At 43.6% G+C, this 16,372-nt stretch overlaps 1 protein-coding gene and 1 pseudogene across 1 annotated transcript; both read left to right on the top strand.

The window, feature by feature from the left end:
• Positions 1-977: 977 nt before the first annotated feature.
• Positions 978-2,044, top strand: LOC119270950 (annotated as a pseudogene).
• A 1,123-nt stretch (positions 2,045-3,167) lies between these two features.
• Positions 3,168-4,441, top strand: LOC119270949 (E3 ubiquitin-protein ligase SINA-like 10). Its single transcript, XM_037552946.1, has 2 exons — positions 3,168-3,383; positions 3,710-4,441. Exons 1-2 carry the CDS (start codon positions 3,168-3,170, stop codon positions 4,439-4,441), a joined length of 948 nt encoding a protein of 315 aa, XP_037408843.1.
• The last annotated feature ends 11,931 nt before the right edge of the window (positions 4,442-16,372 follow it).

Below are 16,372 nucleotides of genomic sequence, written 5' to 3'. Positions count from 1 at the left end.
ACGGATGTCTGGGACCGGCTGGGCTTGCTACAAGTCATACGGAAAGCTGTCGCCGAGGACAGATCAGGATCTATTACGATGGAAATTTTATCAAAGCTTCAGGGCAATGATGCGGAGGTACCAACGGCGGAGCTTGCTGTTGTAGCAGCATGGTATATATGGTGGCAGCGCCGATAGATAGTAAAGGAAGTCAAAGTCCAAACGCCAGAAAAAACTGCACTAGCCATCAAGGTTTTGGCGACAAATTTCCTCAGGTCAACTATACCCAAAGGACCAATACGTAAGAACGACCACATGTGGAGGAAACCAGGATATGGGATCGTGAAGATAAATGTTGATGCTTCCTTTCAGTATGAAACACTTTCAGGTGCTTGTGGTGCCATGGCTCGGGACTACCGGGGTGATTTTATTGCTGCAGCAAGTTGGTTTGTTCCAAACATCAGTGGAGTTGACTCAGCTGAGCTAACTGCCATCAGAAACGGGATATACTTGGCAACTCACATTGAATGCAACAACATAGAAATTGAATCAGATTGTTCGTTCGCAGTGGACTCGTTGAATCAAGTTGATAATTATTTAGGCCCGGAGGTAGCTATCATCACATAGTGTAAACAACTTATGATGGACTTTGCGTCCATATCCTTCAGACATTGCTATAGAGAGGCCAATCAGGTGGCAGATGAATTAGCAAAGAACTCTTTTACTACTAGATCTTCTAGTTCTTGGGATGATGAGATCCCTGATTTTATTTCTTATCTGCTTGTAAATGACATGTCTATTATTTGAGAAATAAAGTCTATTTGCAGTAAAAAAAAACTCTAACCCATGGACAGGGCCTTTGGGTGTCACATTAACTCTGCTGCTTACTTCTGTACTGTGCCGTGCGCTGGCATGCTGTCCCTCCCAGAGTCCCACCCTTCCTCCTCTGGTCTTCTCTTCTCCAGCCGTTCGCCAGGGACACCAGAGGGAGAGAGAGAGGTTTGTTCCAGGCGAGCGCAGGCTGCTGGTTCTGCCATGGAGAAGGAGCTGCCCAATCTCAACGGCCCGGTGAAGCAAGAAATCGTTGTGCATGATGCAGCAGCCCAAGGAAGAGGAGGTGGTGGTGGCGCAATCGCGGAGGCGTCGGAACACGGCATGAGGAGGACGGAGGCCACCGTGAGGATTGAGGCCAACATGCTTGACTGCCCCATCTGCTCCTCCCCCTTTCAAGCCTCCCGTCTTCCAGGTTGGTGTAGTAGAGCAATTTCTTTGGTTGGTGGTTACTCAACATCCCATGAACTGAATCGGATCTAGCAGCAGCTGCACGCACGGATTTTAGTATTTTTCTTACTTCCTTGGATCTGTCTAGTGCATAGGCGGGCACCTCGCTTGCGGCAGCTGCGTCGCGAAGCTCCCCTGGAAGCAGTGCCAGAGGTGCGACCATGGCGGCGACTTCCACGGCTGCCCCTTTGTGGACGCCTTCGTCTCCTCGGCCAGGATGAAGTGCGACCACCACGGCTGCGGCCGCCAGGTCACCTACCACAAGCTCGACGACCACAAAAGCGCGTGCCCGCTCGCGCCCTGCAGGTGCCCGGTGTCCGGCTGCGGCTTCGAAGGCCCGCCGCCGGCCCTGCCCCACCACCTCAGCGCGGTCCATTCCATGCCCGTTCACGCGGTTCAGTACGGCAAGGTGCTCCAGCTCGAGGTGCCGGTGTCGGAGCCGCGGCGCCTGCTGTTCGCGGAGGAAGACGGCCGCGCGTTCCTCGTGGTCGGCGGCTCGCTCGGCCTGGGCGTGCCCATCGCCTTGTCGGTGGTGTGCATCAGGGCGGGGGCGTCCCCGCCGCCGCACTACGTGGCCAAAGTGTGGGCGAACGGGCCTTCGGCGGCGGCCAACGACAGGACCGACACGGTCCGGGCGGAGATCCAGGTGACGAGCAGCAAGGAGCCCGGCACCGTCGCCGTGGAGGAGCTGACTTTCTTGACGGTGCCTCACAAGCTGCTGGCCGGGGCTGGCCCGTCCAGGACGGTGTCCCTCCATGTTCGCATCGACAAGATCACCTCCTAAATGATTCTGCTATGCCTAGGGTTCTACTGACCTTAATACTAGCAAGGTTTAGTCTAGTTTGGTTTAATTTAGCTTAACGGACGATGCATTTTGGTAGCATGCATCAATTCACTCAACATCAGGTGAGTACCCTTTTTTTCTGCGAAAACATGAGATACATTGTGTTAGTTCCAAAGTTATATAGCTCACGTTAAAGTTATATTATCCCAAATTACATCAAATACATTGTGTTAAATCTGGTCAGAACAATATAGTTCACAAACATATAATTCACCAGACCACACAGCTAAAGTTCACAAACATATAACTTTGGGATACATTGAAGTTCCATGACTATTAAATTCGTATTGCTATGTAGTCTGACCAGAATGCAGTTTGTCAGGCCACGTTACATCTGTTAAATTTAGGAAGATCATATCCCACATTGTGAGTTTTGTAAAGCAATAATTACTTGTCAACTGTACCATCATACCCTCTCATCCGAAGAGGCACATCTTAATCTCAAGCGTTGATTTTATTAGAGGGGGTGTACTGAACTGGGGAACCGGATCCTCTAACATTAAGAAGGAATGTTAGAGAAGCTACAATACTCTAACTTTCCTTCTTTCTATTCATATGATTATGTCTAAAATGATTTAAATTAATTTGCAATTTGATGATCTACCGTATACATTTATAGTAATTATATGCAAACAAATTGATGGTGAAATAAAATTAAATTTAAATTATTTATATTTACAATAAATACCAACACTAAACAACCTATTAATTATCTACTAACAGTCCCTAACTTTCCTTCTTCATTTTACACTAGCCTAACACTGTAGCACGGTGACATTCCTTCTCAATGTTAGAGGATCCGGTTCCCTGAACTGGAACCCAAAGTTATATTATCCCAAATAAAAACTCCACCTACATAGCGATACATTAAAGATCAGTTCTTTGAACCGTCAAAACGAACATTATCGGCATAAGATTATTGGCAGCTATCTTTCCTTTTGGGGTATGCTATGCTGGCTCCAACATTGCCGCAATGGCCGCCCCAGTTTTCCTCTTCCGTCCTCACCCTCCCTTCTCTTCCATTATTTCCCCACTAAAACACACATTGCGACCAGAAATAACAATGAAGGAAGGGGAGAGTCGTGGCAAGAGGGCGAGTGCCGAGGAGGTGAAGTCGGAGTCAGAGAAAGGGGAGGTGACGATGCAAGACGAAGGCAAAGCAGGGGACGCGTTGGTGGCGCCGGAATCCATGGCACCGACGCAAATCGACGTGAGGATGGACGTGACACTCCTCCACTGCCAGGGCTGCCTCCTCCCCCTCAAGCCCCCGGTGTTCAAGGTGATCTCTCCTCTCACCCTAGAGCAATCATAATTTTTTTAAAGGACCAATGAACTTCTTTCTATCTCACTTTTGGAGTGGATTTCTTTGAGATTTTGCGAAGATCACACATTTATTTTATTTGCACAAGTGGATGGAAGACATTTGTCATCTTTTCCGTCGACGATCTATCATCTAGAGCAAGTGAAATTGAATAAATATATGGTTATGTGCATCACAATAATGCAGAGGTCGGAGGTTATCCTCCTTTTCTTAAAGCAAAGTTGCAAGTGAGAAACGAGACCTGAGAGCTGATGGCTTGGGTGTTGTTGCGTTTACTGCGGCAGTGCGATGCCGTAGGGCACGTAGTGTGCTACTACTGCCGCACCGGGCACCGCGCCGTCTGCAGCCGTACCAACACCCACTGCGGCCAGCTGGACAAGGTGGTCGGCGCCGCCAAGGTGCCGTGCCCCTACAAGGCGTTCGGCTGCGAGCGCTACGTGGTGTTCCACGAGGCCGCGGACCACCAGCGCATGTGCCAGTGCGCGCCCTGCACCTGCCCGGAGTCCGCATGCGCCTTCGTGGGCTCCCGCGCAATGCTGGCCAACCACTTCGCCGCCGATCACCAGCGCCCCGCCGTCACGGTCCGCCATGGCCGGTCTTGGTGCCTGAACTTCTCCCTGTCGCACGGCTGGCACCTGCTCGTCGGGGAGGAGGACAGCGGCGTGTTCCTCGTCTCCCTCCGTCCGCTCGGTCCGGGCACTGCCGTGTCACTGGTGTGCGTCAGGCCGGACGGCGAGGCTGAGACGGGGCCCCGGTTCTGGTGCAAGCTCTCCATTGAGCGCCGTGGCGGCGACAAGGACTACGACCTAGTCCTCATGACCTCGCCGGTGATCAGCAACGCGCTATCCACGAGCGCACCGGCGTTGGGCCAGGGGATGTTCTTGGTGGTGCCCCAGGAGCTGCTCTCCGGCGACACGCTCACCCTCAGCGTCCGGATCGATCTGATCCCACCTGCCGCCGTCGCTACCAAGTCAACTACTACACCGCAGGCCAGGGCGCCCAGGAGGATGCAGTGAAGTATGTTCTTGATCTCCTTCATGTTATGGATGATTAGTATGATTAGTGCAGCTAAGTTAGATGATTAGTGTGAATGTTTGACTGGAGGCTAAACCACACATGTGCAAGCTAATCAACTTAATCGATCAAGATGATTAGTATGACACTTAGTATGAATGTATGATTATTCTGGCATCTGATGGTTAAGCTGTTTACGCAATATCAGTACTAGATCAGTTAGACTTAGTAGTAATGCAGCCAAGCAATGGTACGGTAGCAGTAATATGTAGCTAAGCGAGGGTAGGAATGCTTCACTCTTTATTCTGAACAAATGGCCTAGATAGTAGTACTAGTAATGCAGCTACTGGTTTGTATTTGATCTGAGTGAAGAGCAACAAATTGAAGTTAATCTGGAGATCCTCCACTAGAATTTATTCTGCTCTTTATAACCTGCAGCAGAGTATGTATGGCAAATTATACATTTTGTGAATCGTATTGTTCGTGTGCAGATTCTTCAATGTTATGTTCACGTGAAGGGAGCTTCTATAAATCCATTTTTCCGATTGGCATGAGAAGATTATGTAAATGTATCCTTCTCAAAAACCTGCATCATTTTTTTCACTTTTGTATCTAAGATCATTCTGTCCCTTTTTTCTGTGAGCAAGCTGGACCTGATGCTCAAAAGAACCTTCAAGTTCAAACCGAAGATGACAATCTGGATAAAGTCACATTTCAAAGAGTTTTTCCCCCTCTCGGAGATGGGTCAAGTTGTGTGTTATTGTGTATCAAACTGGGGACAGAGGATCATGCTTCTTTCAAAGTTTATATTCATGGATCACATAAATCCTGGTGTGTTTTGATGTAAACCTTTTGGTACTCCGTGATTTGCAGCTTTTATGTTTAATAAAATGGTGGTGTGCATCACATAATATAGAGGCCCAGGGTATCCCCTTTTTGAAGGAAAACAAAGATCAACAACAGTCGTGTCCAGCATAGCGTCAGATATAAGCTTCGATTTATTTTGTAATTCAACTGTGAACACAAGTGAAATGTAGCTTTCACACACCAAACCATAAGATTATTTTTGATTTTTTTTCACAATGTTGTGGGCCTCACAAATTCAGTCCAACATCCAACCTGTTGGTTACATTGCAGCTACTACGTAGTTTCTCAAGTCCCAAACTGCAAAAACTGAGTGCATTTCCCAAATTTATTTAAAATACCACCTGATAATGCGCATTCAAAACAGGTTCGCAATCTTTTTGTGACATTTAACTGGAAGCAGCAGAGAGAGATTTTATTACGCTAGTTGGGGGTGCAGGCGAGCAGGTTTTTGAAAATTCTGCATTGCTTGGTGAGGCAGTTGATTCTTCTGCTGGCTCTAGCATGCGGGGCCTTTTGCGATCGACTCCCAGCTCTACAGCAGCCTTTTATTACACACCAGGATTTACAACAGCTTCCGATCGACTCCCAGCTTATCTTCGAACCTAGGACTTCTCCTAGGGGTTTCGGTATGGTAGTTCTTCTTCTTCCTAGGACGTCTCCCATACATCCTCAGCAGCCTTCCATTATCTCCTTCATGTGTCAGACCCTTTGGAGTCGTGAAAGTGGCACCTGCAGCGATAACCACTTATCTCTATCAGGCTGTCTTTGTTAATTCAAAAGAGGGATCGATGTTGCAATGATTGGTTGATTTGGAACATTTTCATGATAAGCACACAAGTTAACAAATAGTGTGGTAGAGAAGAGTGTAATTACTTGGGAATGTCACTGATGTTAGAGGAAAATTCCGTGTTGCAGTGGCATCAAGAGGCCCTTTTTCTGCAACCGAGGACGGTGTTGCAGTGGTATCTATTATAGTATTTCTGGACCGAGTAGAGGACCCTTCTTCAGTGTGGTCCGGCTGTGATGAGGGATGAGCCTCCCAAGCCGCTGAAGCAGGGCCTGCAGCGATGTAACAACTTTTTATCTCTACATCATGGTGTCACTGTTAATTGAAAACCGGGATTGGCATTGCAATGGTTGTTTGATATGTGTACTATTTTCATGATAAGCACACAAGGTTTTTTAACATAAGATGGGATAGCGAAGAACGAATGTAGTTACTTGGGAGTGATACTGTCATTGAAGCGCAATTCTGGTTTGCAGTTGTATCAAGAGGCCCTTTCTCCCTAAACATGGACCATGTGGTAGCTTGGATAGTATTTCCGGACTCGTCAGCCTCTTGCCTTCCATCACCAGCTTCGACAAACACCTCCTGCCTATCAAGCATCGTCGCCGGGGGCTGAGCTGGGATTTCATCCTGTTCAACATTCTCCCCATCGCTGCTCAAGTCAATGATATCATCAATCACGTCTATGAAGTCTATTATTGTCATTGTGCAGCTGAAATAGGTAGAAAATGTGTGAGTAATGAATCAAGATATTAATGCATAGCATATTAAAGGTAAGCAACTAAGCACATACTATATCTAACTTAGCTTCTACCGCGAAATCTCTTGGTGCAAAAGAACATATAAGAACAGCATGAACCATTGACGACAAATCCATTGACACGATTTTCATACGGCGAATGACAAACATTCTCATAATTTAGTCTCTAGATTCTAAAAATGTTTGATTCCGCGAATGCTAGGCCCTAGTTTGGTTCCGACATGTCCGATCAATTTTACTGTGTAAATGCGGCTGTCAACTTCTTGCTATACACTTTACGCAAAAGCAAAAAAATATCGTGATTGCCATACACAAATGAAATAAATTCAGAGAGTTTCAAATCTGATCCGAGTCATATATAGGATAGGTTAACTTAAATTGAATGGTAGAATGGGATTACTAAAGAAAGGATGCAGGTTTAGTCTCAAAGAAATCATCTAACAAGAACAAATCAGCAACAGATGAGATGCAGGAAAGCTTACTCTCTCCACCTCCTCCCGGACTAAAATCTGGCTTGCCTGCTTCGTCCGTCCGGCCAGTACGGTCTAGCGGAAGAGGACGGGGAGAATATATGCGGTCATGTGGGAAGAAGAGGAGGCGGCCGTGCTCTAGGAAAGAGGAGTCTAGACGTTTTAGGAACATATACAAGTATAATGGGTATTAATGGTTGGTCAAATCTGAATTTTTGAAAAAATATATTGAAGTTTTGCCACCCGAGACAGCTGATTGATTTGCTTTTTCCCCACGCCATCATGATGCCCTCTCTTCTCCCAAGAGTCTCACAATTCACATGCATACTCCAACATTCAAGCATAACACACTTTTTTTTTTGCGAAATAGCATAACACATAGTTAAGTTACTATTTTTTAGTAAATTTTTTTTTAAAAAATATGTTGGTTTTTTTGCCGGTTTAAAATATGTTGTTATCTTTACTCAAATAGCGTATCTATTATAATAATTTATTATTATTAAAAAACATCTGACGGGTTAACCCAAATAGAGATATCGATACTAGAAAAGTTAGTGTTGTGAGAATAATTAATCGTACCATCAAACTTTTGTTGACTATCCATGTTTGGATAGACGTTGTATGATTAATTAAAATAGTTGAGTCCAAATAATAGAGAACAACCTGGATTGGCGTCGAGGAAGAGAAGTTTGTACAGGGTGTTGAAGTAATCTGAGAACGGCTTGACTCTATGACAAACCTCCCTCGACACCTTCATAACGTACGAATAGGCGGTGCTCCGTCAAGATGATTGAACATATTAGAAAAAAAACATTGGTGTGTCAATATTAGCCATGTACGCCAACCTTCCCTATAAGGCCGACGAATCACCTTTTGTTTTCACTATAACAACATTGCAATCTACAGTGGTAAATCCTCACCAAGTATAAAGCGGTGAATTGATGATGCTAAATCCTCAACAAAGTTCTGGGCGAAGTAAAACACAAGTAATGTAAAGAGCATTGCCTGCAAAAGGTGAAAGGCTCATCGATGTCACGGCGCCCCTTGCCTTTGCTAGCTTGGAGTTACAGTGATCCTCGACGCCGCATGCCTTTGCCAACTCGGAAGTCACTCAAATCTCCGATGTCACGATGTTCGTCGCACAAGCTCGGACCCACACAGATCCTTGATGCCTGGATACTGCTCACCTTTTCCAAACTCGGAGTCACGTGGACCCTTGGGACCCTGTTTGTTTACATGGACTAGACTAGACAAAGTCCCTTTTAGTCCATATGTAACCAAATATGAGGGACTTTTTCTTAAGGGACTAGAAAAAGACTCTACTAGAGGGTCTTTTCTCTTTAGTCCCCGGGACTAAAAAAAGTATAGTCCCTTGCAACCCAACACCCCCTCACCTGCACCAAAGCTTGGAGTCACGCGTATTTGTGACCGCGTCATCCCCCCTCCCCCAAATGAATTTTATTGGACTATCATACTAATCCCTATTGTCACCAGTTTTTGATGTAGCCTTTCATGCGCCCTGCAATGTGCCTCCTCTTTGGTGCACATTCGGTGCATTGGGTATCAACATCATAGGATTAAGAAGAGACAAAAATACCAACTCATACCATAAACATAATATAACATAAACATATCATGGATTCCATATGAAGCACACATGTGGGATGTGAGGACTAAACACACATCGTGGTTAGATCGTGCACAAGAGGCACCGCGAAATGGTTTCATTAAGATGAATGAATAAACCGTCTTATCATCTCTTCGGCCATGAAGGAATCTTGAGTACACGAATAAAAATATGGAGAAATTGCTATGGTGGTGGTGGTGATGTTGGCTCTAGATGAGGAACTTGGCGGGTGGAGCGAAGCAGAACAGGATCCTCTGGCGCAGGAGTCCTCCCTCTCCTTTTCATAGTGCAAACTCTTTGGAATAGGGCTTAGGGGTTGCAACACCTCAAATTCGGTCGGGTCCCCTTCACAAATATTCCTTGGTTTGATGTCATGGGCGCGTCACGCGCTCATACCGGTGGTTGGCTAGCCATTTGGAAAGGTTGCCAACGGCAGTTTGTACATGGAAACGATCTCTTCAATTTGTATGTCTTGTATATGCCTCCGAAGTATATATTTTGTGCACCATGTAATTTTGCATATGAATCTAATGGTTTATTTTTCTTAAATACGAGTGGTGACCATTTGAAATCTCTATAAAGACAAATATTTAGGAACGGAGGGAGTATATGACCCGTGTTTTTAGCACAGATATAGGCTCAAAGTAGAGGCAGCCTTGTAGTATTTGAAGTGAATCCGCATGGAGTGTGGTGTGCTCACAAGAGTTAAGCCTGCATTTGGAGCTTCGCGCTAGTTATTGCCGACGACTGGATGGGCTGGCTGATCAGCGCCGGTGCACGCGCATTGTAATTGTAATTGTCTGGGGCAATCAAGTCCCCACGAAGTGTTTTCTACCGTGTTCACACATCACATCTTCCTCGTCTACCCCTCTGCCTTCCAGTACTACTGCGTGCATAAGTTGAGCCGTGCTCCATATTCTGCTTTGTCTTCCACCTTGCAGGTGAGTGCGCCAACCATGGAGAACGGCGGCGAGCCGAGCATCAAGAAATCGAGGTTGCAGAAGGAGCCCATGGCGGTGAAGCATGAACGGGCGGAGACGAGGGAGAGCCAAGGCGATGAAGGTGCGCTGTTGGCGGTGGAGGAAGCCATGCAGGTTCCATGGGTGGCCGCGGAGGTGAACCCACTCTTCTATCTCTGCTTTGCATGCCAACTTCCCCTCAGGCCTCCCGTGCACCAGGTAATGGATGCCTAGCTAGTTTGTGATTCTTCTCCATCACTATCGCTGTCATGAACCAATAGCTTGATTTGTGAGTGGTTGCGTGCAGTGCGAGGGCGGCCACAGGGTGTGCGGCAGGTGCCATGGCGACCGCTGCACGGCGTGCGACCCGCCGGCGGCTTACAGCCCCTTCCCCTTCATGGACGACGCGCTGTCCGCCGTGCGGCTGCCGTGCTGCTACAGGGCCGACGGCTGCGGGAGGAAGCTCATGTACCACGAGGCCGCCGACCACGCGCTGCAGTGCGCCTTCGCGCCCTGCCACTGCCCGGGCCACGGCTGCAGCATGTGGGCCTCCCCGCCGGCCCTCCTCGACCACATCACCGCCGCCCACTCCTGGCCCGTCACGGAGGTCGGCTACGGGAGCCCGTTCAGGATCGCCGTGCCGGCGCCGTGGCGCGGCGGCGGCACGCACCTCCTCGTCGAGCGGAACGACCCGCGCCTGTTCCTCGTGACCCTCTCCGATTTCGGCGAGGCCACCGCTGTCACGGTGGTGTGCGTGCGGGAGGGCACGGCGGCGGCGGCGCCCCGCTTCAGGTCCACGGTATGGGCTGAGGTTGCGAGCAACACGGAGGAAAAATTGTTTCGTCGTCAGTCCACGGTGCCGAGCAGCAGCAGCGGCGGCAGTCTTCCCGGTGGAGGGCCGCCGGTGTGCCTGCTGGTGCCACCGGATTTTGGGAGCGAGAGCGAAGACCTCTTCCTCGGTGTTCGCATTGACAAGCTCTGATCCATCGACGCCGCCAAGTCTCATTTTATAGCCTTCTCTTATAAGAAAGATCCATGGTACTGGTAGCTAGTACAATCAGAAAATGTCAGGTTACGAACTGCTATGTAATGCGATGCATGTCTTTTGGGTTGCATTTTCGGATGGAACCGGTGATCAACAATTCTTATGTCGTGCGTGATCAAGATTAATTATAATGTTTCCTCGCCAAAGAAGGGAATAATTATAGTAATGTTGTTGCTTTTGTGTCTGTGTTGAAGGTTGTGAGTGTTTTCATAATCAGTGTGTTGACGACTAAGGCTGATCATAGTGGGGTAACATAAGAGCATGGTTAATAGTATAGCCGGCTGCTGCCTATAAGACAATGCCATGTCATTTAAGCCTATCTTATAGCTAACATGTACAATAATAGAACAAAAAAAGATACTACTTTTTTATTATGTGACCCATCTTTAATTTTCACAAAGTGTCTAGGAGCCTGTGCTAGAGCTGGCTCTTCACGAAGGCTGGTTGTAATGAGGAGTATCATATAGTAGTATCATGCATATAATACTAGTGTATGATACTATCTCCCTAATGCATAGTATCATATATTAGTATCATGTAGTACTTTATTTATTATTATGCATGACATAAAGTAGCATAGCATTTATTATGATACGGTATCATGATATGATACTACTCCCTCCGTCACAGTTTAGGGCTCCTTTGATTCAAAGGAATTCCGTGGGACTTTTGGAGGGTCAGAATCCCTAGGATTTTTTCCTACGTTTGTCGTTTGATTCATAGGATTGAATCCTATAGGATTTTTTTCCTATGGAATCAAGTGTACTACCATTTCATTGGAAATCTAGCATTCACTTCAACCTCTTTTTTCAATCCTTTGTTTTTTCTATAGCATCAAACACTCTATGTTAATCCTATAGGATTCAAGTGGACATGCCACTCAAATTCTGTATTTTCTCTATTCCCGTGTTTTGAAAATCCTGCAAATCAAAGAGGGCCTTAGAAGGCACATTTCAATTTGCGTGCGTTTCCACAATAGACAAGGTTTAGGGCGCATTGCATTTATTTCTAGTAGCTAATTAGTACTCCGATATACTACTTCTATATGCATGCGTAATGTAAATGATATTTTTTAGCCCATCTCACAACCAATAGATAACCACCTAGGTCCTAGAGAATTTCTAAGCGCGCCTTCTAAACCGTGACGGAGGTAGTACATCATCTTTTTTCTTCATTTAATGCTATGACACCTCGACAAAATTGCCTAATTGGCATGCATGATACTACTACCTCCGTCACGGTTTAGAAGGCGCGCTTGGAAATTCTCTCGGACCTAGGTGGTTATCTATTGGTTGTGGGATGGGCTAAAAAATAGCATTCACACTACGCATGCATATAGATATAGTATATCGGAGTACTAATTAGCTACTAGAAATAAATGCAATGTGCCCTAAACCTTGTCTATTGTGGAAACGCACGCAAATTTAACTGTGCCTTGTAAACCGCGACGGAGGAAGTAGCTATGATACTACCATTACGACTAGCCGAAGAGCTCGCGTACCTTCTCTCTCCTCTTCTCTTTCCTCCAACTAAGCAGAAATATACTAGTTTATTCCTCATAGCCCGCTGACTCAGCTTTATTATACTACTTGCTCTAAGGCTGGTCATAGTGGGGAGTAACTTACACTAGTCTAAGTTACTACCTTCATAGTGCAAAGTAACATAGTACTAGTGTCATATGTGGCCTCATTTAATAGCTTGTAGACTAATGTTGTCTTGGAAAGCGCTATGTTACAGTAACATATTATGTTACTACTTCTCATTAACTACTTGCCACATAAGCAAAAAATTCTCGAGGTGCGCTATGTTACTACCTAAGTTACTCCCACTATGACTAGCCTAAGTAGTATCATGTACTTGGGACTCACAAACATGCTTATGTGGCAGACAATTAAAGAAAAAAAAGATGGCTATAGTAATATAGGTAGATACCGTAACATAATAAATATGGTGCTACTATGTGTCATGCATGGCAATAAATGACACTACGTATGATATAATCTATAATACTATGCACTATAGAGGTAGTAATATAGACTACTAACATATGTATGTTACTAGTCTAAGTTACTCCCACTATGCCAGCCTAATGCGCCGTCGCCCTCTAAAGGTAGAGTGATGAGTGGTGTCCAAAAAAATCGCATTGATGATGAAGGTAATACAACAGGCCTGATTGGGTAGAAAATATATGTTCTTTTTTTTTGCGGGTTTAGGATTTATATGTTCTGCCTGTGTATCTTTGTTGATAAGCAAGATGATCACAGTACTGTAGATCTAATCTATGAAGAGCTAGCTTATACTAGGGTGATAGCTTGCTGTGTCATAGCACACTCAGTCTGTCTATGTGTGACACTATCTTTCGTTGGCTTGGTCTGAATACACCTGCAAGGCAGCACCCTCCAACTAGGCATCCTTCTTACTCATACGTGTCTAGAAAGTAAAGTAATTTACCAACCGTCCTAAGGAGAGTGTGGGCACTTGACCTTGCGATAACATTTCATATAATTTCAAACTAGACCAAGAATTCATCTTTTAGGCATGTCTCTAGACCAAGAATTCACCTTTGCTTATGAAATATTGATTTCATATATAATATGTTTATCATGTATGTAGAAAAAATCTTCACATATATGAAAAATGATCATCATGTATTTTAAAAAATTCATCGCATATTTATAAAAATGATTATTAAGGATTTGTAAGAAATTCCTCACGTATTTTTATAAAACAACTCATCATGTATATGTTAAAATGTTCATCACATGTTTGCAAGTAGTTCATGTACAGAAAAACATAGGAAAGAAAAGAGATGAACAGAAAAACTAAAACCAAATAAAAGAGAAAAAACTAATAAGAGAAACAAAAGAAGAAAAACATCGGAAAAACTGGAAGAAGAAAGACAAGAACCAGTGGAAAAACTGTAAGAAAAAACTCACGCAGGTTCCAAGTTCCCTACCCATTCATCCATCAGCCCCTAAGTTTTCTCTTTGTGCCTTCCTCGATAGTCGTCAAATTGGAATCCACGCCGGAACCGGCACCACCATCGTGTTAGTCGCCGGCCACTGTCGCCGGCCGCTGATACCTCCCTTGTGCCTCCCAAATGATTTTAGTTATGGTTAATTTTGTTTCTTTATCTGAACTTGTAATATTGGGACTTTTCAGACAGAATTTGTACAATTAGCACATATTTGTTTCGTTTGATTGACGACCAATACTCTTCTCCTTTTTGTTTAATTGTCTATCAGTATTCATCTTGATTGATCCGTGGAAAAGGCTATGGATCAGGCTATATATCGCCTAGGGCAAGTCTGAATTCTCTCCCGCCTTCATTAATTCGCCTGTGGGCCGCAGCCCACTATCCAGCAATATTTTCTTTTCCATGTGTACGCTCACCTCGGGTGTAGTTGATATGATTATTTTACCATCCATAACTTGCTCTAGCATCAGGTCTTTCGTCATTTTTCTGTTCTGTTCTTTTATTTTTATTTGTTTTCCTTTTCATTTCGGTTTCCCTGTCCTATTATTTTTGTTAAATATTTTTTTATCATTTTGCTTTTCCTTTTGTCTTCCAGTAATTTTTATAGTGTTTTTAAAACATATTTATAGGATATATTAAACAGTTTCATTGGCTATTTAAAAAAGTTCAAGTGCTGTTTACAATTTTCAAATGTATTCAAAACATATTCAGAAAAGTGTTCACTACATATCTCAAAATTATTCATTCTGGATTTAAGAATGTTCATTGTTTGAATATCTGGATTATATATTTGTGTCTCATTTTGGGTTTTGTTTTTCCGTTTCTTTTCCATTCATATTTGTGGTTTCAATATTTCAAATTAAATATAAATTATTTAATAATGCTCATATGTTTCAAAATTTATACACATTTTTTTGAGAATATGTGAACTTACTTTTATGGATATTTTTTCAGAATGTGTTAACACTTGTACAGTATGGACATTTAGGGAAAAAATGTAAACACTTCTTTTAGTTAAATGAACATTTTTTGAACACATGATGACTTTGTTTCAAATAAGTAGTAAAAACTTTAGTTCATCATCATCCTTTGTTCAGTAGATGACTACTATTTTTGTAATGTTCCATGAACATTTTCCACATACACATGAAATTATTTTAATAGACAATAAACAATTTTTGAATACAGAAAAATTTATTACACAAAAAAATGATTCAAATGCACAATTCTATGAACATTTCTTCCTCGCAATATATTCGTGATCTAGAGGACACTCTTATTGAATCATGCAACATTTTCTTTGTGTACCTGAACATTTTTCTATGAGGCATGGTACATCCTTTTAATTTTACCTTTTCGCACCAAAAGACATATGCACATTTATTTTTGTATAGATTAAGATTTTCATATTATTTAGGTTCACGTGAAAAATAGTTTAGGTTAATTCTATGTTGTTTTCGGAGTCAAGGTGTGGAAATTATAATTTTATCTAATTACATTTCTAACAGAAGGTCACATACACATACACATTTTTGCATACTCATGTACAAGAGATCACTACTTAGCTATTCTACTACACACACTAAATTAACACTTCAAAAGAAAAATTAAAGGGGCTCTGCACCTAGCCGCAGGATGCTATTTTAGTGGGTCTGTCCAATATGGGCGACGCGATGATACAACTCGCTAAAAGCGAGATATTGACAGGAAATATTCTATTTGGTGATAAAAGCGAGATGTCGGGCAGCCTCGCTACAAACAGCTACCCAAATGGCTGGCCCAGCGGGGATCAGAGGCCTTGAGCGCTTTATTTTTCCCCATTTTTGCTTCATTTTTATTTTTTCTTAATAATTTACTTAAAGAATTTAAAAAATGACAACCCATTCGAAAAATATTAAATGTGTATAGAAAACTATTTCTAATGTATACGAAACTTGTACAATCTGTATGGAACAAAGTAGACATGACAACATATATGGGGAAAAAATGTTAATCATGTCTTTACAAAAATTTAAATGTGTATAACAAATGTTCCTGGTGTATACAAAAAATCTACAGCTATATATGCAAAAAAAAGTAGACATAAAAGAACATTTTTGTTTGAATAAAGAAATTTCCAAAAACATGTTTTAAAAATATATGTTTGACGTTTAGCCTTTTTGTTGTGCAAAATTTCCACGCACTTGCTGGTCGTCCGTTTCGTCGCTTGAAGATTCGTAACTTGCTTTGTTTAGGGAGGTTTTGATGCCCTTTGCGTGGTTAATCAAATTGTTTTTCTTTTCGCCCATTAAGATGTGTGTTGTGTTCCTGTGCGATACTGCTGCAGCTTGTTGCATTTTCATTGTCGGTCCGTCCGCACACGATGTGTTCCGTCATCTCTTTTGTGCTACTTGTTTTAAAGGCTCTAGTAGTGCGGTTTGCTTTGTCTGCGCTTTCTTATG

Source organism: Triticum dicoccoides, chromosome 3A (assembly GCF_002162155.2).
Source record: "Triticum dicoccoides isolate Atlit2015 ecotype Zavitan chromosome 3A, WEW_v2.0, whole genome shotgun sequence".
Taxonomy (NCBI): domain Eukaryota; kingdom Viridiplantae; phylum Streptophyta; class Magnoliopsida; order Poales; family Poaceae; genus Triticum; species Triticum dicoccoides.
The sequence above is the reverse complement of the archived record's forward strand: the minus strand, read 5'-3'. Positions and strand labels throughout refer to the sequence as shown.

Coding starts and splice junctions, on each gene's coding strand:
- LOC119270949 (XM_037552946.1), top strand. CDS start 3,168: ATGAAGGAAGGGGAGAGTCGTGGCAAGAGGGCGAGTGCCGAGGAGGTG. Junction 3,384..3,709: donor TCAAGCCCCCGGTGTTCAAG/GTGATCTCTCCT, acceptor TTACTGCGGCAG/TGCGATGCCGTAGGGCACGT.